Genomic DNA, 17,524 nt, shown 5'->3' with positions numbered 1-17,524 from the left:
TTGAATGATGGAATTACAATAATTTAACCTTTTTGTAAACAGTTGTTTCCATTTGTTAAAAGGGTGAGTTCACTGAAGGTATAATATTGTGTTCCAAGACAGGCTTCTGTCAGTCATTCTGTTTTTCTTTCCATTGAAGATTAATGTGACCTTGAGTGAAAGGTTTTCTGCTGGGGGAGGGGTGCAGTGCAACAGGAAATTTGGTTAAGGCAGTGCAGACAGGTTTTTTTTTCCACTAAGGAGAAACTGGGCTGGAATGGCACTATAGTGAATTTGAAAGTGCAAGCAGTATGTTTGCAAATAGAAACAAATAAACCTTGTGGTAGGGGTGTGTTACTCATGGTCCAGAAAAGTGTCAGCTTATTTCATGTATTGTATGAAGAACAAAATAGTAACATCTTAAACTGGGAGTGGCTTTGTCTATTTTGGAGGAAGGAAGGAGGCAAAGGGGGTATTTGTCACCCTTATATGAATTCAGTCTGTTCAAACTGTTTTAGTAGAAGCCTTTCATACTAAATAACAATGAAATTAGTAACAATCTTTTAGCATGATAACATTTAACATAATAATAACAACAAGAATGACAATAATCTGCCTAACCTAATTAGCCCACCTAAGCTCTGTCTAAGGGTTCTGTGTCCAGATGCTTCTTTTAGTCAGGATTACATCCTGCATGGTAAAAATGTACAAGAGCATACACACTAACTATGTGCTAGGGTAGCTCAAAGCTCAAGTCCTTAAAGCATTCCAAAAAGTTGTAGTTCTGCTAAAAAACAATAAAGAAGAAAAGCTGTGTGATATTCTTATGACTTTAGACTTGGGTCTTTTATGACTTTTTGTTACTGAAATTGCTGCTTGCTTAAAGGTCAGATTATTTACTGGGTAGTAAAAAAAGGTAGCTAAAGTAGTGAATATTCTCTGGAAAAAGCATGAAGGAGATTCCAGAAAGGTCTCTCAACTTCTGGCAGATAGGTTTAGGTTGAAGGAGGAGGGGGTTTTAAAAAAAAAAAAAATAAAGCAGATCTTAGTTCTCAGAATAAACCTACCATGGTTAGCTCAGCTCTAGGGCTGTGTGTGATGTGTTTGTGGGGACTGGAGAAGATGTCACAGGAGCTCACTGAACAGCAAAAGCACACTCCAGAGAATTATTTCTCAACAGGAAGCAGGATTTTAAAAGCAATGTGATCCTTGCACACAAGCAAACAAAAGAAACAAAAAGCCTCCTTGCTTTCTGTCCTTGTCCTCCTAACAGCAGTGAATTCATGTTGATTTGCATAAAGGAAGTGCTGTGTCTTGCTTTGTTCTGACTTTTTTCAAGACTCATTAATTCCAGTAGCTGAGCCACTACTGGAACCACTGCATTCTGAAATTCAACTAACTACACTTACTCAGGGTCCTTATACCTGTATTCTCTGCTTGTGACTTGCCTTTTGTGAATATTTAGAGCCTATAGGGCATCTGTTAACTGTTAGTTCACTCTCCCATACAAGGTGACCGAGCCTAGTAGTATTTCACTGTTCCAGGAAGAGTTTACAGTAAACAACATTTGTGCCTAAACCAGAGGATGTTTATTAACCTGAGTAAGCATGTGTATAAAATGCACTTGGGTTCAAGTAACTATACAAGTATGCTGAAGAGGGTGATAATATGTTAAGTGGAAGTGTTTTTACTGTTTATACACAGCAGTATTTCCTGCTGTGCATTAATAATGTACTTCATATTCTGTACTTTGAGACAGCAATATGTTTCTTGCTTTTTCATTTAGCTTTAATGTGTCTGGTATATTTGACTTAGGCAGTGATTAACACTTAAGTGTTTAGGATTCAGTCTCATATCCTGGTCTCCAGTTATGCTGCTGACATTCACAGGGAGAGGCTGCAACAACTTGTGTATATATAACATGCAAATAAAATGACTCCAGGTGGCAAGTGAAGCAGTGGCATTCCTGTGGCCTGTATGGCATGGCATAAACCCAGGTTTACACTGCAGGAGGGTGGCTTACTGTGCTCTGTGATCTGTTTCCTGCTGATCCTTAAAAGCAGGTAAGGATGTTGGTTAGTTCTGTTGGGGGAATGTGGAACTGCAGAGTCACTGCATAAAGGGGAACGCATTGGGCTCACTTTGTACGCGTCCATGTTTGCAGTTTCCTGGACAGAGGAGTCTTGGATGAGAGTCTTTGCAGACACTGAGGTTCAGAGGCTCCTTATAGCTGGCTTATCAGAGTATTTGGTTTATCTGAGAAGGTTTTTTAGTGTTACTAACTACTTACACATACTGAAGGGAAAACTTAAATGACAACCCACCCTCCAGGTCTCATGAGTTGTTTCTTTGGATTGTGTTCAATAGAGGCTGCTCAGGTAGCAGTGCAAGCTTCTGAGCAAAAACAAACCACACCTGTGGAAACCATTTGTTTCTTGTTTTTTTTTCCGACAAAACCTGAAGGAGTACTCTCAGCCCTTCTGTGAATTTGCACTTCCCTTAGTGTGTGAAGAGATCTAAGAAAAGAGATCTGAAAAGTCTGTCAGCATTATGAGTTGCTGTATTATAATTAAACTTGGAAAAAATGGTGACAAAAATCTCTTGTGTATATTGTTCAGTTCTGATGGCTGACCTAAGATGTTTCACATGGTTGAAATACAGAAATGAATTCTGCTTTTGGAAATGGCTGAGAATTCCAAGGCCCTTCAGCCAGTGATGATAGTTATAACCACAGTCTATAACTAGAGAGGCATTGTTGATTCATTAATGAAGTAAAAGGATACCAATAGATCAGAGCCTCCTTTAAGGAAGTATCAAATTTAATCTGAACCCAGGGTCAGTGATTGGTACTTTGAATGTATCGTGTTGAAAATTTTCCTATTTAAATAGGAAACTACTAATTGAGGGCTACTTTACTTACAGTTCTGCTTATTGAATAATTCCACTAAAATCAAAATCTCAGCGTTCTGAAACATTTTGATTTGCTTAGGCACTAATCCACTTGTTACTTAAGGAATATTCTAGAAGGCTTTAGTCCCTGTTGTCAGTGACATAGATACTTTGCTAATTAAGTTTATGTAGATGGATGATAAGCAGGAAAAACCTTTTGATTTCAGGTGGACACTCATATCCATGCTGCTGCCTGCATGAACCAGAAGCACTTACTGAGGTTTATTAAGCACACCTATCAAACGGAGCCCGACAGGATTGTTGCAGAGAAAAAAGGCAAGAAGATGACTTTAAAGCAAGTCTTCGAAAGCCTTCACATGGACCCCTATGACCTCACTGTAGACTCTTTAGATGTCCATGCAGTAAGTCTAGTGAAATGACAAAACAAATGGGAAAAAAGCTAAGTTTTCCAAGTGCAAAATTCTAATTTCTACAATGTTTGCATGATAACTTACTAAAATCAGAATTTGACTTCATGCATTACAGTGCATGTTTGAAAGAAGCTACCACAGGATTTTTCTTTTCTGTGCCTTTTATTGCTAGGCAATGTAATTTATAAACTATTGTGTGTTCTTAAAACCATGGTTATTTGGGTTTTTTCCCTCCTCCAGGGGCGTCAAACATTTCATCGATTTGACAAATTCAATTCCAAGTACAATCCAGTTGGTGCCAGTGAGCTGAGGGACTTGTATTTGAAGACTGAGAACTATATTGGTGGTGAATATTTTGCTCGTATGGTCAAGGTAAATAAGTTTCAAGCTTTTCCAGCTGTAGAGAAATGAAGGTTTGTAATAGATTTGTGATGTCCTAATTGTATTTAGAGCTTACACTATGGTTAAGTGATTCCAAGTATTGGGCTTGCTCCAGCAATTCCTCAGAGGAAACCTCTGCTAAGCCAGCCCCTGCAGCTTTCTGAATAGTTTTAAAAGTTAGAAACATACACATAAGCTGTATATGAGTTCAGAGCTGAGTTGTGGGCAGTTTCAAACTAATGGAGAGCAGATGAGGGTCAATTCACTTCACTGGTTTAGTATTTTGTTAGGATTTAGTTGGCTACTGGGAGTTGCTAGGGAAGGAGGAGCTAGGGCAGTGCCTCTGCATAAATCTGCATCTGCACATGCATGCAACAGGCTTCAAATTAATTTCTTAGAACAAAAAAATTCGTAGTTTTTGTGATGTAGTAGATGTCAGCTCTTCTTGAATATACAGAAGTATTGTCTAAAATTAATTGCTGTAAAATTGCTTGCTACCACAGATTCTGGGTCAGATTCTCCATCGTTCTGCATATTTTATGTAGACATTTGCTCTAGTTTAAATAGTCTAATTCTGATTTATCAATCTTAAACTTAGGTCGGACAGAGGTGTTAGTAATGACTGCACAAGAACATTGTCCTCTAAAAGGAGGTGTTAGAGTTATTGCCAGTTATATATACAGTTAAGTTATACACACATATTGGAGATAGCTTGCTAGGAGAATATTTAGATGCCTAAAATAAAACAATGGATTGAAAGACAAGAGATGCCCTTTATCTTTAAAGGGTGCCAATACAGTTACGTCTGCTCTGAGGAAAATGCAATGATAAATATATTTCTAGCTGTAAATGATCTTAGTATCCATATTAAAGCAAATATATTTATTACTTACTAGGAAGTAGCCCGTGAACTAGAAGAAAGTAAGTACCAGTACACAGAACCCCGCTTATCCATTTATGGACGGTCTCCAGATGAATGGCTGAACTTGGCAAAATGGTTCATTAAGCATAAAGTTTATTCCCCTAATATGCGCTGGATAATTCAGGTTCCCAGAATCTAGTAAGTAATCAGGAACTCTTGGTAATCCTAATAGTTTGAAATCATACCAATGACTTAATTTCTGATAATATTTAGATGGCTTATTAGCTGTCTTGTAGTTCTATTTATAAGCAATAGCTTGGGAGATTTATTTTTTACCATTGGTGCAGTTCTGACAGTCTGGGGGTGGAAGACAGGAGATGGGGATTGAATCTACTCTTTATGAAGCTATTCAAAACTACTGTGAATTATTTGTAAGTCTGAAACCAAAAATTACAACTGGGTGAAATCAAGCTGCATTCAAAGGCAAGTTAAAATACAATTTAGTAATGAAAATAAATCAACTCCTGAATTCCATGAAGGAGTAGAAAATGCTCTGTAAAACTGTTATCATCAAGATTAGTGACTAAATGACAGTGAACTTGGAAACAACCCAAGCTTCATGATTTCCCAGCTTGAATCCTTATCAGTTCTTAGTTTTTAAGCATCCTTTGGGACTTCATTTCTTTGTTTCCAATACTGTGTGTTGTAATACAGTCTCCCCTGATAATTTTGTCAGACTTAATAGCTGAGCTTCATGTTTTGAAATATCACAGTAGGAGTATCAGTAGAGAAGGAGCTGTCACAGTCACATATACCCCCCAGAGTGTGCTTTTCACTGGGGAGAAAGTTTCTCTAATTTCTTATGTAGCAATTTCTTACATGCATGGACACTCAGCACTTTGAACAAGTCATGCACTTAGTGGCACATGGAAGTACCATCCCTTTTTTTTGAAAGGCTCACTAAAGCGTAGCATTCTACTTTCCTTTGGAGTAGTTACAACTTTAGGAAACATAACCTTTCACAAGAGGTAGTTCCTTATCTCCTGTTAGTACGTGGATGTCTGCAAGGGGAAAGGGTCACTGCTCTGAGGCAGCATCTACCCCTGCATGCTGTCTCTATTTTTGGAGCATGTGAGAGCTTCAGCAGAGCCTGGATGAAGCAGAGTGCTAGGCAGTACCGGAAACAGAGCACAGAGACAATCTGCCCTGACAGAAACTTTGAAATTTCTGAATCCTGGTGGAACTGAAGCTCTAGAATGTACACAAGTAACAGAAAGTACAGAAGTGAAGGACAATACAAGCTTATTAAAGAACGTGTCTATTTTTCCCCTTCAGTGACATATTTAGGTCTAAAAATATTCTGCCTAGTTTTGGGAAGATGTTGGAGAACATCTTTGTACCTTTGTTTGAAGCAACAATCAACCCCAAAGACCACAAAGAATTGCACCTATTCCTCAAATATGTAAGTATGTTTGGGTTTTCTGTCTCACATGAAATAGATCCTCTAGTACTCATATTTTATTTGGTCCACAGCTGTTCCCAGACACCAAAAATGCTTCCTTCTCCATAGATTGCTTCAAAGCCCTGACATACAATTGTTTCAAAGCCCTGACATACAATTTAATAAAAGTCTGACTGAGGTCCTATTGTCAGATAAGCTCTTTGTTTCCTCAGCAGCTCAGCACCTATTTATTTGTGCTTTCATTAATGACCAAAAATGTTTGCATGCTCTTGTGCATCATCAGCCAGGATGGGTACTTTGAGCTGCTTCTGGACTGGCCTCCAAGAAGGAGGCAGCTGAGAGGATGCATTGTTTAGATCCTGATGGATCTCAGGAGAGAAGTGGGGATGTAGCTGCTGGGACAAGGTTAACACAGCCATTTCTGAGTGTGCCCCGAAGCAGAACTCTGAGGTTTGCTGGGAACCTCTTGCTTTCAGCTGTTTATCAAAGACAACAGATGAGTTCAAAGGATTACAGTCTGGATCTTAGGGAATCTTGCAGCTCTGTAAGCCCCCGCGAGAGCCTGAAGGCTTTTGTGCACCTGGGCTTCCTGTTTGTCTCAGAAGAAGGGATGCAAAGCAGCAGGACTGCTAGGGTACGGAGGGAAACAATGGAAGAGGGACTGGATACTTTGTCAAGCAAGTCCTGAAGCAAGAGTAACACTGAAGTTTGCTTCTAGAAAACCCTAACTGCTGTGAATTTCCTATCGCACCAGGTGACTGGCTTTGACAGTGTTGATGATGAATCCAAACACAGTGGCCATATGTTCTCTGACAAGAGCCTTAACCCTGACCTGTGGACCAGTGAGAAGAATCCCCCATATAGCTATTATTTGTATTATATGTATGTGAACATCATGTTGCTAAACAACCTTAGGAGGTAAGTAGATATTGCTCCCAGAAAATCAGTATCTTGCTCTCAGACTAAGTCAGTGTCTAGATTACAGATCTTCTGAAACAAGGGTTATTTTGAATTATTTAAAGAGTTGTCACTTGAGATATTTTGAAAAAAATAACTACAGAATTAGTTCAAATGAAATATTCAGAAATTGTAGAGGCATCAGATTAGTATCTTGGTTTGGTATTTGTGTGTATTTTGGGGTTTTTTAACTCCTTAAAGCTGCATGTATCAAACAAAACATAAGAAGGAACCCCACAGAACTCACTTACTGACCTTTGCTTGGCTTCACAGTGCATTTCCAAGTACAGTGTACCTGCCTCTTGGTGGCTTGCTATCTCCTGTATATTTCAGAGACACAAAGTTCTGTTGTGACCCACTGCCTTGGGGGCTGCTGCATTCAGAGGCAGACCAAGTAGGACACAATTACAAGCTGCACATCCAGCTAACTTCCTTTGGCAGGCTTATTGACTCACTCAGTTTTACTACATTTGAGACCAGCATCTGGGCAAGTCATGCAGGGAGTTATGTGACATCAGACTGTCAAAGCAGATTTTGGCATCAGTCTCAGGAAGGCTGAAATTCAACGTCAGGTTATGTTGCTAAATTTGCAGCTGATCATTGAGTGACCTGCACAACTGACTCCAGCTGAGGCACAGTGAGGTTATCTGTTGATAAGACAGTGTCATCACCTACCCTCAAGGATTTGGTTCATTTAGTTATTTAGGTTATTTTAGTTATTTAGAAAACGTTTTGGGATTTTCTTATAGAACGTGCACAGATTTGTAATTTTACACTTTTATCCAAGTTAACATTTGGAATGTTATTTCTTTTCTCCCACTGCTACTTCAGGCATTAACGTCTCTATCATCCTATTTGATCAAAATTCATAATACAAACACCCACCTTAAATTACCTTGTATGTGTAACAAACAGGCATAGTTGTTAGTTTTAATTCTATAATGGAAAGGACACTCTACAGCAGATAAGTCATCCCGTTCTCCTGACTTCCTTTACATTCTCTGCAGTCTACATGCTTTTTCTATTCCAAGGACAGATTCTGCCAGCACTAATGCATTTCTTTTTTACCTCGAGATCATTTCAACCACTGTATTAAAATGCCTCCAGATAATCATTAAATATTCTTTACAGCTAAGTGAGATACTGACAGAATTCACCAATGAGTCACTACAACTGTGTTACCCTGTTCACCCTGTTAATCATACTGAGTACTTGAGTCAACACAGCCCTGACAAGACTGTTTTATATTTTTTGTAATATTAATGAGGATGGATTACATCCTCACATCAGGAGAAATGTTACTAAATTTCCACCCTAGAATTGCCTTATATTTTAGCACTCCATGTTGAAATTGTGTTTTAAACATCTCCAGATACTTGTGGGACATTTTTCTGAACTGAGTAACAGGGTCCATTATAACCTCAAACCCAGCATCACTTTTAATGTAGATGATAATATAATTCTAGAAATTACAGTGTTAACTCTGGTGTAGTAACTAACATTCCTGCTTCTGAGGGTGTGGTTTTATGCTACACTTACCCTGGTTAGATGGCAGGCTCTCATCACACTAGTACTGTTAGCTAACTCTTGGCAACGTGCTTCCCCTTCCTCATTTTGAACCAGGAATTCTGCAGCCACATGTTGCATGGGTTTACTGAATTTTCCATCTGTCAGTTCACTCCACTTAAATCCATTCAGTAGCTCTTCACCCAGTGGGGTGACAATTGCTGAATGAGGTGTTCTGGGGGAGGAAAGAAGATACAAATATGTCTGGTGGTAGAAGGGGGTTCGGTAGCGGGACGCGCCCTTTTGACAGCAGCCCACGACAGGTAGGCCTGATTAGATGTCACATCAAACTGTAGGAGAATGTGTAACTTGATTTTCTTCTTTTTAAATTCACATATTAATGACAGTTATATACCAAAGAGATAAAGAACAGTGCCTTTTTTTCAGAGTAACTTGCTTTTTATCTCCTCAGGGAAAGAGGCATGTGCACTTTCCTGTTTCGACCTCACTGTGGAGAAGCTGGGTCTATCACACACCTTGTTTCTGCCTTTCTGACAGCAGACAACATCTCTCATGGATTGCTCCTGAAGAAGGTATTGCTTGGTTGCTCCTAAACTAATCATTGTGTGCTCAGACATCTGTCACTGGTTCGAGCTGCAGGCACCAAACTGACTTTTATCTGAGCAGCCCAAAATTAATTTTGGGCTGCCCCATTAATTCACTTTCTTAGCAAGGCACAAGTAACTCTTCAGTTTGGTCAGAAACTCCAGCCAGACCACCCCAACACCAGAACACGTTGGGGTGTTGGAGGGAGTCCAGAGGAGGCCATGAGCACTTCTGGTGAAGCACCTCTCCTGTGAGGAAAGGCTGAGAGCATTGGGGTTGTGCATCCTGGAAAAGTGGAGGCTCCAGGGAGACTTTCTAGCACCTTCCAGTACCTAAACGGGGGTTACAAGAGAGCTGGAGAGGGGCTTTTTGCAAGGGCACGTAGTGACAGAACAAGGGAGAGTTGAAAGAGGGTAGGTTTAGATTAGATATTGGGAAGAAATTCTTTACTGTGAGGGTGGTGAGGCACTGGCACAGGTTGCCCAGAAGCTGCGGATGTCCCATCACTGGAAGTGTTCAAGGCCAGGTTGGATGCAGCTTTGAGCCACCTGGTCTAGTGAAAGATGTCCCTGCCCATGGCTGGGGGTTGGAACCAGATGATCTTTAAGGCCCTTTCCAAACCAAATTATTTAATGATTCAATGAAATAAATAAGCTCAACTGAACTTCCTATTCTTAAGCTACAAAAAGACAGCTTTGTCTTCACGGGGAAGATCAGATATGTTCAGATATGTCAAAGACCTGGCAGCACCTGTTTTTGGTACTCCAAGCAGAGCTACTTGTTACTACTCCCTGGTTTAGTCCCAGAAGAGCTTAAGGAAAGCTCTCATTTTTTCTCTGTGGGGATAAAGGTCATTTTCTCAGACTGGCATTTCTGTACTTCAGGGTTCATTCAGAAGTTCTTTAAGGGTTTGATTATTTTGATCAAGAAATGCAACATAGCTGTTTGACACAACAATATTTTAGACAGAACTCAATTGTTATGACAGAACAAATGTTACAATTCCTGTCACATCAGTTAATAAGAACCATCACTCAACCCCATCTGCAGGGCACTGTTTCATGTTTCATAATTAAAATAATTGGTCAGTGGGTGGCAGACTTGTACTTAGTTCCCTGTAATCTTTCAGGAGTTCCCTTATAAGTGAGATTTTTCTGGTTAATGCTGGAAAATTCTCTGTATTTTTCAATATAACCAAGAACAAAGAAAAAATTTGTCTAAAATCATGTCTGATACTATGCTCACAAGTAGTAATTCCCAAAATTAGACCCAGACAGAGTAGCAGTAAAGCAGAGTGTGACCAAAGAATTCTCCTCTTCGCTGTCTCCTGCGTGGCCTGGTGTGATAAGATGGCATAGCAGGTTCTAATAATAGTAACAATAATAAAGGTACTTGTTAGGTTCACAGGTTGGCTAAGGCAAAATAGTAATAAAGATGAGGCGATCACAGATCATTTCTATTATGTACAACAGCAACACATGACTTCTCATAAATTAAAACTCCTTTTGCTCCTAAAATTTACCTATTGGACTGCAGCTTTGGAAATAAAAAATTGCTTAGCAGTTCTTGCCCACCTGTTTTCTGTGAAGGTATGCAGCTGGTATCAAATGCAGTGCCCATAATGATCATATATACTTACTAATCTACAGTAATATTAGTCACCTTATTTTTATAAAGATGACACCTATATTTAAGAACGTAAATTATTTTTATAAACATCAGTAAGATTTAAAATTCAGACTTTTAAAATATTTTGTAGAGAAGTCATGGTTTAATATCAACCTAATTTTTTGGTCTTAGTCTTCCCTCTGTAGTGCTGTTTCCATTTTATCCAAGGGAAATCCTGCTCTTTTTCATTATCCCGTATTACCATTAAATGCTGACTGTGTTTTGTTTTGCAGAGCCCTGTCCTCCAGTATCTTTATTATCTTGCACAAATACCCATTGCTATGTCCCCACTTAGTAACAACAGCCTATTCCTGGAGTACTCAAAAAATCCACTACGGGAATTTCTCCATAAGGGACTGCACATCTCCCTCTCCACAGATGATCCTATGCAGTTTCATTATACAAAGGTAGGAATTGCAAAAAGCCCTGGCTTTGAATTTGGCAACAGCACCACACGGGTCCAGACTGACCTGAAAGCTGTTTTATTTCATTGCTTAGGACATAGTGTCATGTCTTTCAGTCACTTCATTCATTCTCCCTCCTCATTCTCTGTCTACTACTCACTGTTAGGCTTCGGAAGGAAATGTCTGATTTCCTAATTATGTTTCTTTTGTACTCTTGCCTCTCCAGTGTTGGCTGTTGAAGTATAAAATGAAGGATGAGGCTGAAGGGAGGTTTGAGCCTTCATAAACAATCCTCTAGAGTGCCAGGAAAGTCCAGTTTCCTTACTCTAATAAGTCTGGGGAAGTACATTACAAAAACACGATGTGGAATCTCAAGATGACATATGAGCTGCTTGCCCAGTGAGCTGAAACAGATTCCTGCCCTTGGGTGGCCTGGTAGGACAGGAGTGCCTGGTCACTGGCTGTGATGCCCTCGTTTGTGGCTGGCACCGATTTGAGCCATGCTGTGCCCAGAGGGGCCCATCCATTGCTCAGCTGCGTGTCCCAGGACAAGCCGAGCTCTGCTGGCCTTGCCCCGGGCTGGCTGCTGGCCGGGACACGGAGCTGCTGCTGGCTGGAGCATGGATGCAGTCACATGGAGTGTGGAGGATCCTCCTCTGGGACAGCCCGCTGGGGCCACACCCACCCGCCTGATGCTGGAGGGCCAGAGCAAGAAATTGCCCTGCTACCTGTCCATGTGCACATTCACTCAAGCTTTACAACTGCGTGCTCCAGTGTGTTTGTGTACCCTGGGGGCTCCTTTGCAGTTGCCTAGGAAATGCCTCCAAGGATCTGGACTGCAGGCTGCAATTTCTTAGACTAAGCTAACTGGATACCCAGTGCCTTATTAATTATTAACCAGTAGTCCTTGGGAAATTGGAAATAAACAATTCTTTTCATAGTGATTGTGATTTTTAAAGTTTTAAACTTCTAATTTTTCACAGCTGTCTAAAGAGCATGTATAAATTCCTTAATTAGTAATGAGTACATATCCCCATTTATATCTTATTTACATATAATTTAATATTAAATGTATTTTGGGGCTGCAGGAAGCTCTCATGGAAGAATATGCTATTGCAGCTCAGGTGTGGAAACTAAGTACCTGTGACTTGTGTGAAATAGCAAGAAACAGCGTTCTACAGAGCGGATTGTCAGATAAGGTAAGTATGTCTGGAAAACCTCTTTTGTGAATATTAGGGCAAGTAGGAACCCAGAAGTCAGTAGTCTGAATACTGAATAGCAGATGCTTAGTGACGTATTTGTGCACATCCCTGTCCTCTTTTCCAGAAATAGTCAAAACTATCTGCTATGCAGTCTTACATTACAAGTAAAGTACTAACGTTACTTTTCCCCATTAGCTTTGTTTTGGAATTCTCAAAATACGTAGAGACACCAGATGCCTGTTTATTCTCAGCTCTCCTTCCAGTTACAAACTTAATTATTTTGGTGATATCCCTCTGCCAGTGATTTTCTACATCGTGTCTTAGCATTAAGTAAAAATAAACAGCCTGGCATAAGCAAGACATGTTTTTGCTTAAAAGGGAGTACTACAGAAAATATTCTTGTTTAGATAGGCAGTCAGATTAAATTCCCTTTTGGCTTTAAAATTCTATACAGCCAGAGCTTTCTCTAGGACTTACTTTAGATCATCCTCTCTTCTATGTCACTTTTGAACAATTCTTCGAAGGAACTGGTATGTGAAGGGCCTTCATGAGTATATTCTGTTGTTTCTTCCAATATTTCCTAGGGACAACTACTCATTTTCCTCTTGTGCAACATTTAACTGACAAAAGAGACCTAAGCCTCTTTTTGCCCTCTCACATGCAAGATGTAGCAAGGAAGGCTGAACACTAACATAGAGGGTTTTAGCAAGCCAGACTGAGTGCAGTTTTGAGTGATTGTATGGATAAACTTTGGCCTTAAAATCTCCTAAACTGGTTAAGACTCTGAGGAAGAGTTCAATGGCCAGCTGGTTGAAACTGCTCTTTTCACTTGTACTGGACTCATTCAACTAACAAACACTTATTTCTGCAATAAATCAAAATAGTTGAACTGACTTCTTCCTTTTCATGTTTAATCCCATTCACAGGAAAAACAGAAATTCCTAGGGGTGAATTATTGCAAGGAAGGGCCTGAGGGAAATGACATTCGAAAGACAAATGTTGCCCAGATCCGGATGGCCTTCAGGTACGAGACTCTGTGCAATGAACTCAGCTTCCTGGCTGATGCCATGAGAACAGAAGATATTTCTACTCTGTCCAAGTAGTTACAAACTCAGAGAAACCAGAACATGTCCCTCCTGAGCAGGATAAAATGCAAATTGACATCAAATCATCTGTCTTTGATGCTACCAAGACATAGCTGAACAGTACAGAGACAAAGGGAGTATATGTGGAAGGTAAACAGCATTTGCCATCACCTGTTACTTCATTATTCTCGTTGCAAACATTTTGGTTTCTACGAACATTAGGCTTTTTAAGATTGCTGTAAATACTAAATGCAAACTCAGAATTATGTACTATTTGTTTCATACTGTCTTAACTGTGCCCTGCAGTGTAGCCTGGGAAACCAGAGAGAATATCTGTAATGAATCTGTGCTGTGCACCTGAGGATCCTGCAGAAGCTGACAGCACACGCCCACCTGGTTTGGTCCTGCAAGTCTCAGTACCAGTCATGGCTTTTAACACTTTTAAGTTTAACCCTTTATTCATTAGCAGTTTCTATGGGGTGCAGAATTTTGAGGCTACCCTTTTATTCTGGAAGGTGTTCTGACACAGTTTTTAACTCAATGCTTCAGCAGTTATATTGGAAAACAAGAAAAACCAACATCGGGTAATCTTGTTCAATGACTAATTAATTCCTGTTGTTATGTAGTGTGTCAGTGAAGAAGAGCAAACAAATGCTTTTTAATCTAGCAAGTGGAAAAAATGGTGTCAAAATCACTATAAAACATTGTAATGAGTCTAATTATATCTTTAATATTTTGCCTTGAAAGTTGAGAACACTTTTTTTATTGCTTTGTAATGGGAATATGTGGATATGCCCATTCAAATTACTTAGAAATTTATGCAGATAATTCTGGTTGCGTATAAAGAGAAATTTTTTACTTGAAAAAGGGAAGTGTTCTTATGAATCAGTGGTAGAAATGCCAGACCTGATTCTGGTCCTACTTCTGACATATTTTTACACATTTGTTTTAGTCTGTATTTTAGTCGACTACAGCTGAATGGGAAGTCAAGCTGTCTATTTTTACAGAAGCCAGCCCACTTGAAATCTGTCATTTCAAATCATGGTATGTTATGTTAAACTATTTATTTAGGAGGAAGTGCTTAGTACAGTACAGCTACTGGAGTATTTATCACGTTCAATCTTCTTTGTATTTCATCATCCTTATGACACAGTACTACTCCTTCAGAGAGGATTAAAGGTAATAATATGATGGCATCTTTGTATTGTAGAAGCTGCACAGAGTTTCACACCAAAAAAGACTCGAGGCCAGGGGCAGCAGAGGGTGTGGATGCCTGTGAGTCCAGCACTGCAGTACTCAATTCAAAGGCCTACAGTCCCTAAGGCAGGGTCTGAGCCCAGGGTTAGACCCATGGCTCTCTAATATCCTGCATAGGGATGCTGGGCTTCTTCAGACAGGCATTCAGCATTAATGCATAAAAACAAAGTAACTGATACTGGCCCATCAAGTCTCACCTGACCTTGAACCCTGCATGTTGTGCTCCATCAGATGTCTTGTGCCACTTGTATTTCCTAGGCCAGGCCCTTCTCCTGGAGCTTGGGCACCTACAGCCTTCCTTTCAAGAGCTCTTCGGGTCTCACTTTCCCTTGCAAATGCAGCCAAAAGTGGCAGTGGTGACACCACCAGTACCAAACAACCCATTAATGGCATAAATGTATAGAGGCATTGAAGACTCTCTCCTCAGGCTGTGGCAGTTTAAAGAGATACCTACAAGGACACCTTTTTAATGTTCCTGCTGTCCTGAATGGAGATTGCAAGGAAATGGCACTAAAGTAGGGGAAGAAGGAATTCCTTATCTCCTCCTACAGCTGTGCAGCCTTGCAAGAACCCCCTGAGAGAGAGCTAAACCTAAAGATGTCAGGAAGCAGCCTGGAATCAAGGCTGTTCCAAGGGAATTAAGGCACAAGAGGGAGAGTTCTGGCCATCCACTCACCATCACAGTCACCCAGTGTCATGCAGAGGGAGCTGCAGTAATTGGCAGAGGTTTTTCATCCAAAACCAGGGCCACAGGCAGGTGGTGAGAATTTGACTTTAGCTCTTTAGTGCCCCAGCCAAATATCTGCAATGTGCCAGATTTTGTATTCCTTGTACCCCTAAAAATCATGTGAGACCACGGTATGCTGCCCAGCTGAACGAGAATAAAATTGTTCTGTGTCAGCAGCCCCTGTCAGCCTCACTTTTAGGAACTTTAGCAGCTCATAGAATGCAGTCTCAGAATTGGTGTCATTTGCTTAGGAGTCTGAGAAAGTGGTTTAAACTGTTTAGCTGCCTCAAATGCAAGTGTCTTGTTTCCATCGGTACAACTTCCTAATAAACTGTTACCAACAGTACACTGTTTGTGATAAACATCTGCATCCAGGCTAAGTAAGCAACATGCTTGGTATGAAGAATTTCAATTGTAAGTATTTCCATCCGATGAACCTTGCTTTACTTGGGTTGTTTCACCTGAAGATCGCTATTAGTGCTGCTCTTGTTGTCACATTTCTTATTTAGTTTCCTTAAAATTATACCGAATTTGTATATGTTTAATACCTTTTCAGCTTTCCTTACCTCAGGTTCTAATAGATCTGTAGCTGTTATTGAAAAAAAAAGAAAACTGGATTTGAATATTCAGTGAATGGACAGTAATTGGGATTCTAACAATAGCCACAGTAACACATAAGTGGTCATGACTACAAGTTCTGCTTTCTGTGCTTTCTTGTGTGCTGCTTTTAAGGGGAAATTTGGCTTATAGTATTATATTTGGGGAAATACTAACAGACATCCTTTCAAGCTTCCACTACTACATTTCTCCTGGTCATCCTTTAATTAGACCAATGTTACTGAATCCCAAGCTCAGTTCTTAAGCTTTGCCTTGTTTTCTCCTTTTTAAGTTGCACTTCTGTGCCCATGTGAGGCTGTTCAGAGCAACCTTGTGGGCTCAGGCTGTGACTGGAATGAAGAAGTAGATCCAGCATGAGTCACTGCTGTACACAGGGACACCAGTGCAGGACAGGGCAGTGGCTGATCCCCCCAGCTGCGCTGAGGTCAAACCTGGTTAGAACACAGCTGGTTTGACTCAGGGCTTGGAAGAACATCACTGCAGGTGGCAACTGGGTAAGCACTGCTGCAGCATGGAAGAATATCCTACTCTCTCTTGGCTTCATTAGGAGACAGGTTCAAATGTTATTCAAGCCTTCCTTAAATCTGTTGGTTAAAAAGCATTTTATACTTTCAATGTGAAATGATTAATTATGGCTATTTGATGTTTACACCCCATCTACCTGAACAATTTCTGTTCTGTTACTTTAGCAAACTTAAGGCATTTGCTCTGCTACTGGAGAATACGTTTTTTTTTCACAGCCCAGAGCCACCTTACTGTCTCCTGTCGTTCTTTATGTGTGGCTAAACCTTTCTGTTCTCTTTGCCTAGTTAAAATCCAAGTCTGAAAAGGTGTCTGTAGAAACTGCTTTTTCTTTCTGTGCCTGGGTTACATGATGTTTATCTTCTGCCTCTTGTGGAAGCATTAAACATTACATTAATAAATGAACTGTAAAAGAATATGGTTACCGGTTTTGTGTGTACCTCTCAGAAAAACTGTAGCTCCTCCAAGTCTCCACAGTTAAGTAGAACTAAAACCCCGTGCAATTAAACTGACTAAACCTAAATAAAGCATGAAAACTGAAAAAAAACCCCAGTGGAGATAGAGAAGACAGTAAGCACTATTTAGGAGAAGGGGCTAAAGGCTTATCTGGCTTAAACCAATTGAGTGTTAATGAAAACAAACCATTCAGACCTGGCCTAAAGTTCTGAAAGTGAAATTGCCCTGCTGTCCCCACTGTTGCTTGGTGCCCACCCTGCTTCCCTGCTCTTCCAAGTTGGGCACCAGGGCAGAGCATGCAGCAGCTCTTCCTGATCGTGGAGCCTCATCTGGACATTGAGCTGAGAGTCAAGACACCCAGCCTGGCAGCAGGAAAGCAGTCCTGACACTCAGGGCAGAGCCGTTTAAGTTGTACTGTGATTCCATGGGCATGCACAGCAGCTTTATCTGACAAAACCCAACCAAGAAGCCAACAAGTTACAGATTTAAATAAATAGTATCAACACAGACAT

The 17,524-nt window shown here is 40.3% G+C and overlaps 1 protein-coding gene across 3 annotated transcripts in view; it reads left to right on the top strand.

Annotated features, from left to right (window-relative positions):
• The window catches only part of AMPD3 (adenosine monophosphate deaminase 3), a 33,521-nt gene extending 16,549 nt beyond the window's left edge, over window positions 1–16,972 (top strand). For 2 of the 3 annotated variants that reach the window (XM_069016747.1, XM_069016745.1), the window contains exons 7-15: window positions 3,096–3,290; window positions 3,540–3,671; window positions 4,577–4,740; window positions 5,878–6,004; window positions 6,759–6,922; window positions 8,940–9,060; window positions 10,975–11,148; window positions 12,234–12,344; window positions 13,274–16,972. In XM_069016747.1, coding sequence (XP_068872848.1) covers window positions 3,096–3,290; window positions 3,540–3,671; window positions 4,577–4,740; window positions 5,878–6,004; window positions 6,759–6,922; window positions 8,940–9,060; window positions 10,975–11,148; window positions 12,234–12,344; window positions 13,274–13,450 — 1,365 coding nt within the window. In that variant the 3' untranslated portion in view covers window positions 13,451–16,972. Of the gene's footprint in view, window positions 1–3,095; window positions 3,291–3,539; window positions 3,672–4,576; window positions 4,741–5,877; window positions 6,005–6,758; window positions 6,923–8,939; window positions 9,061–10,974; window positions 11,149–11,371; window positions 11,456–12,233; window positions 12,345–13,273 lie in introns of those variants that run through there. The other variant, XM_069016748.1, reaches the window with a different exon arrangement.
• Window positions 16,973–17,524: the final 552 nt, after the last annotated feature.

The sequence above is a fragment of the Aphelocoma coerulescens genome, chromosome 5 (assembly GCF_041296385.1).
Source record: "Aphelocoma coerulescens isolate FSJ_1873_10779 chromosome 5, UR_Acoe_1.0, whole genome shotgun sequence".
NCBI lineage: Eukaryota > Metazoa > Chordata > Aves > Passeriformes > Corvidae > Aphelocoma > Aphelocoma coerulescens.
This window is presented reverse-complemented; position numbering and strand designations above follow the sequence as displayed.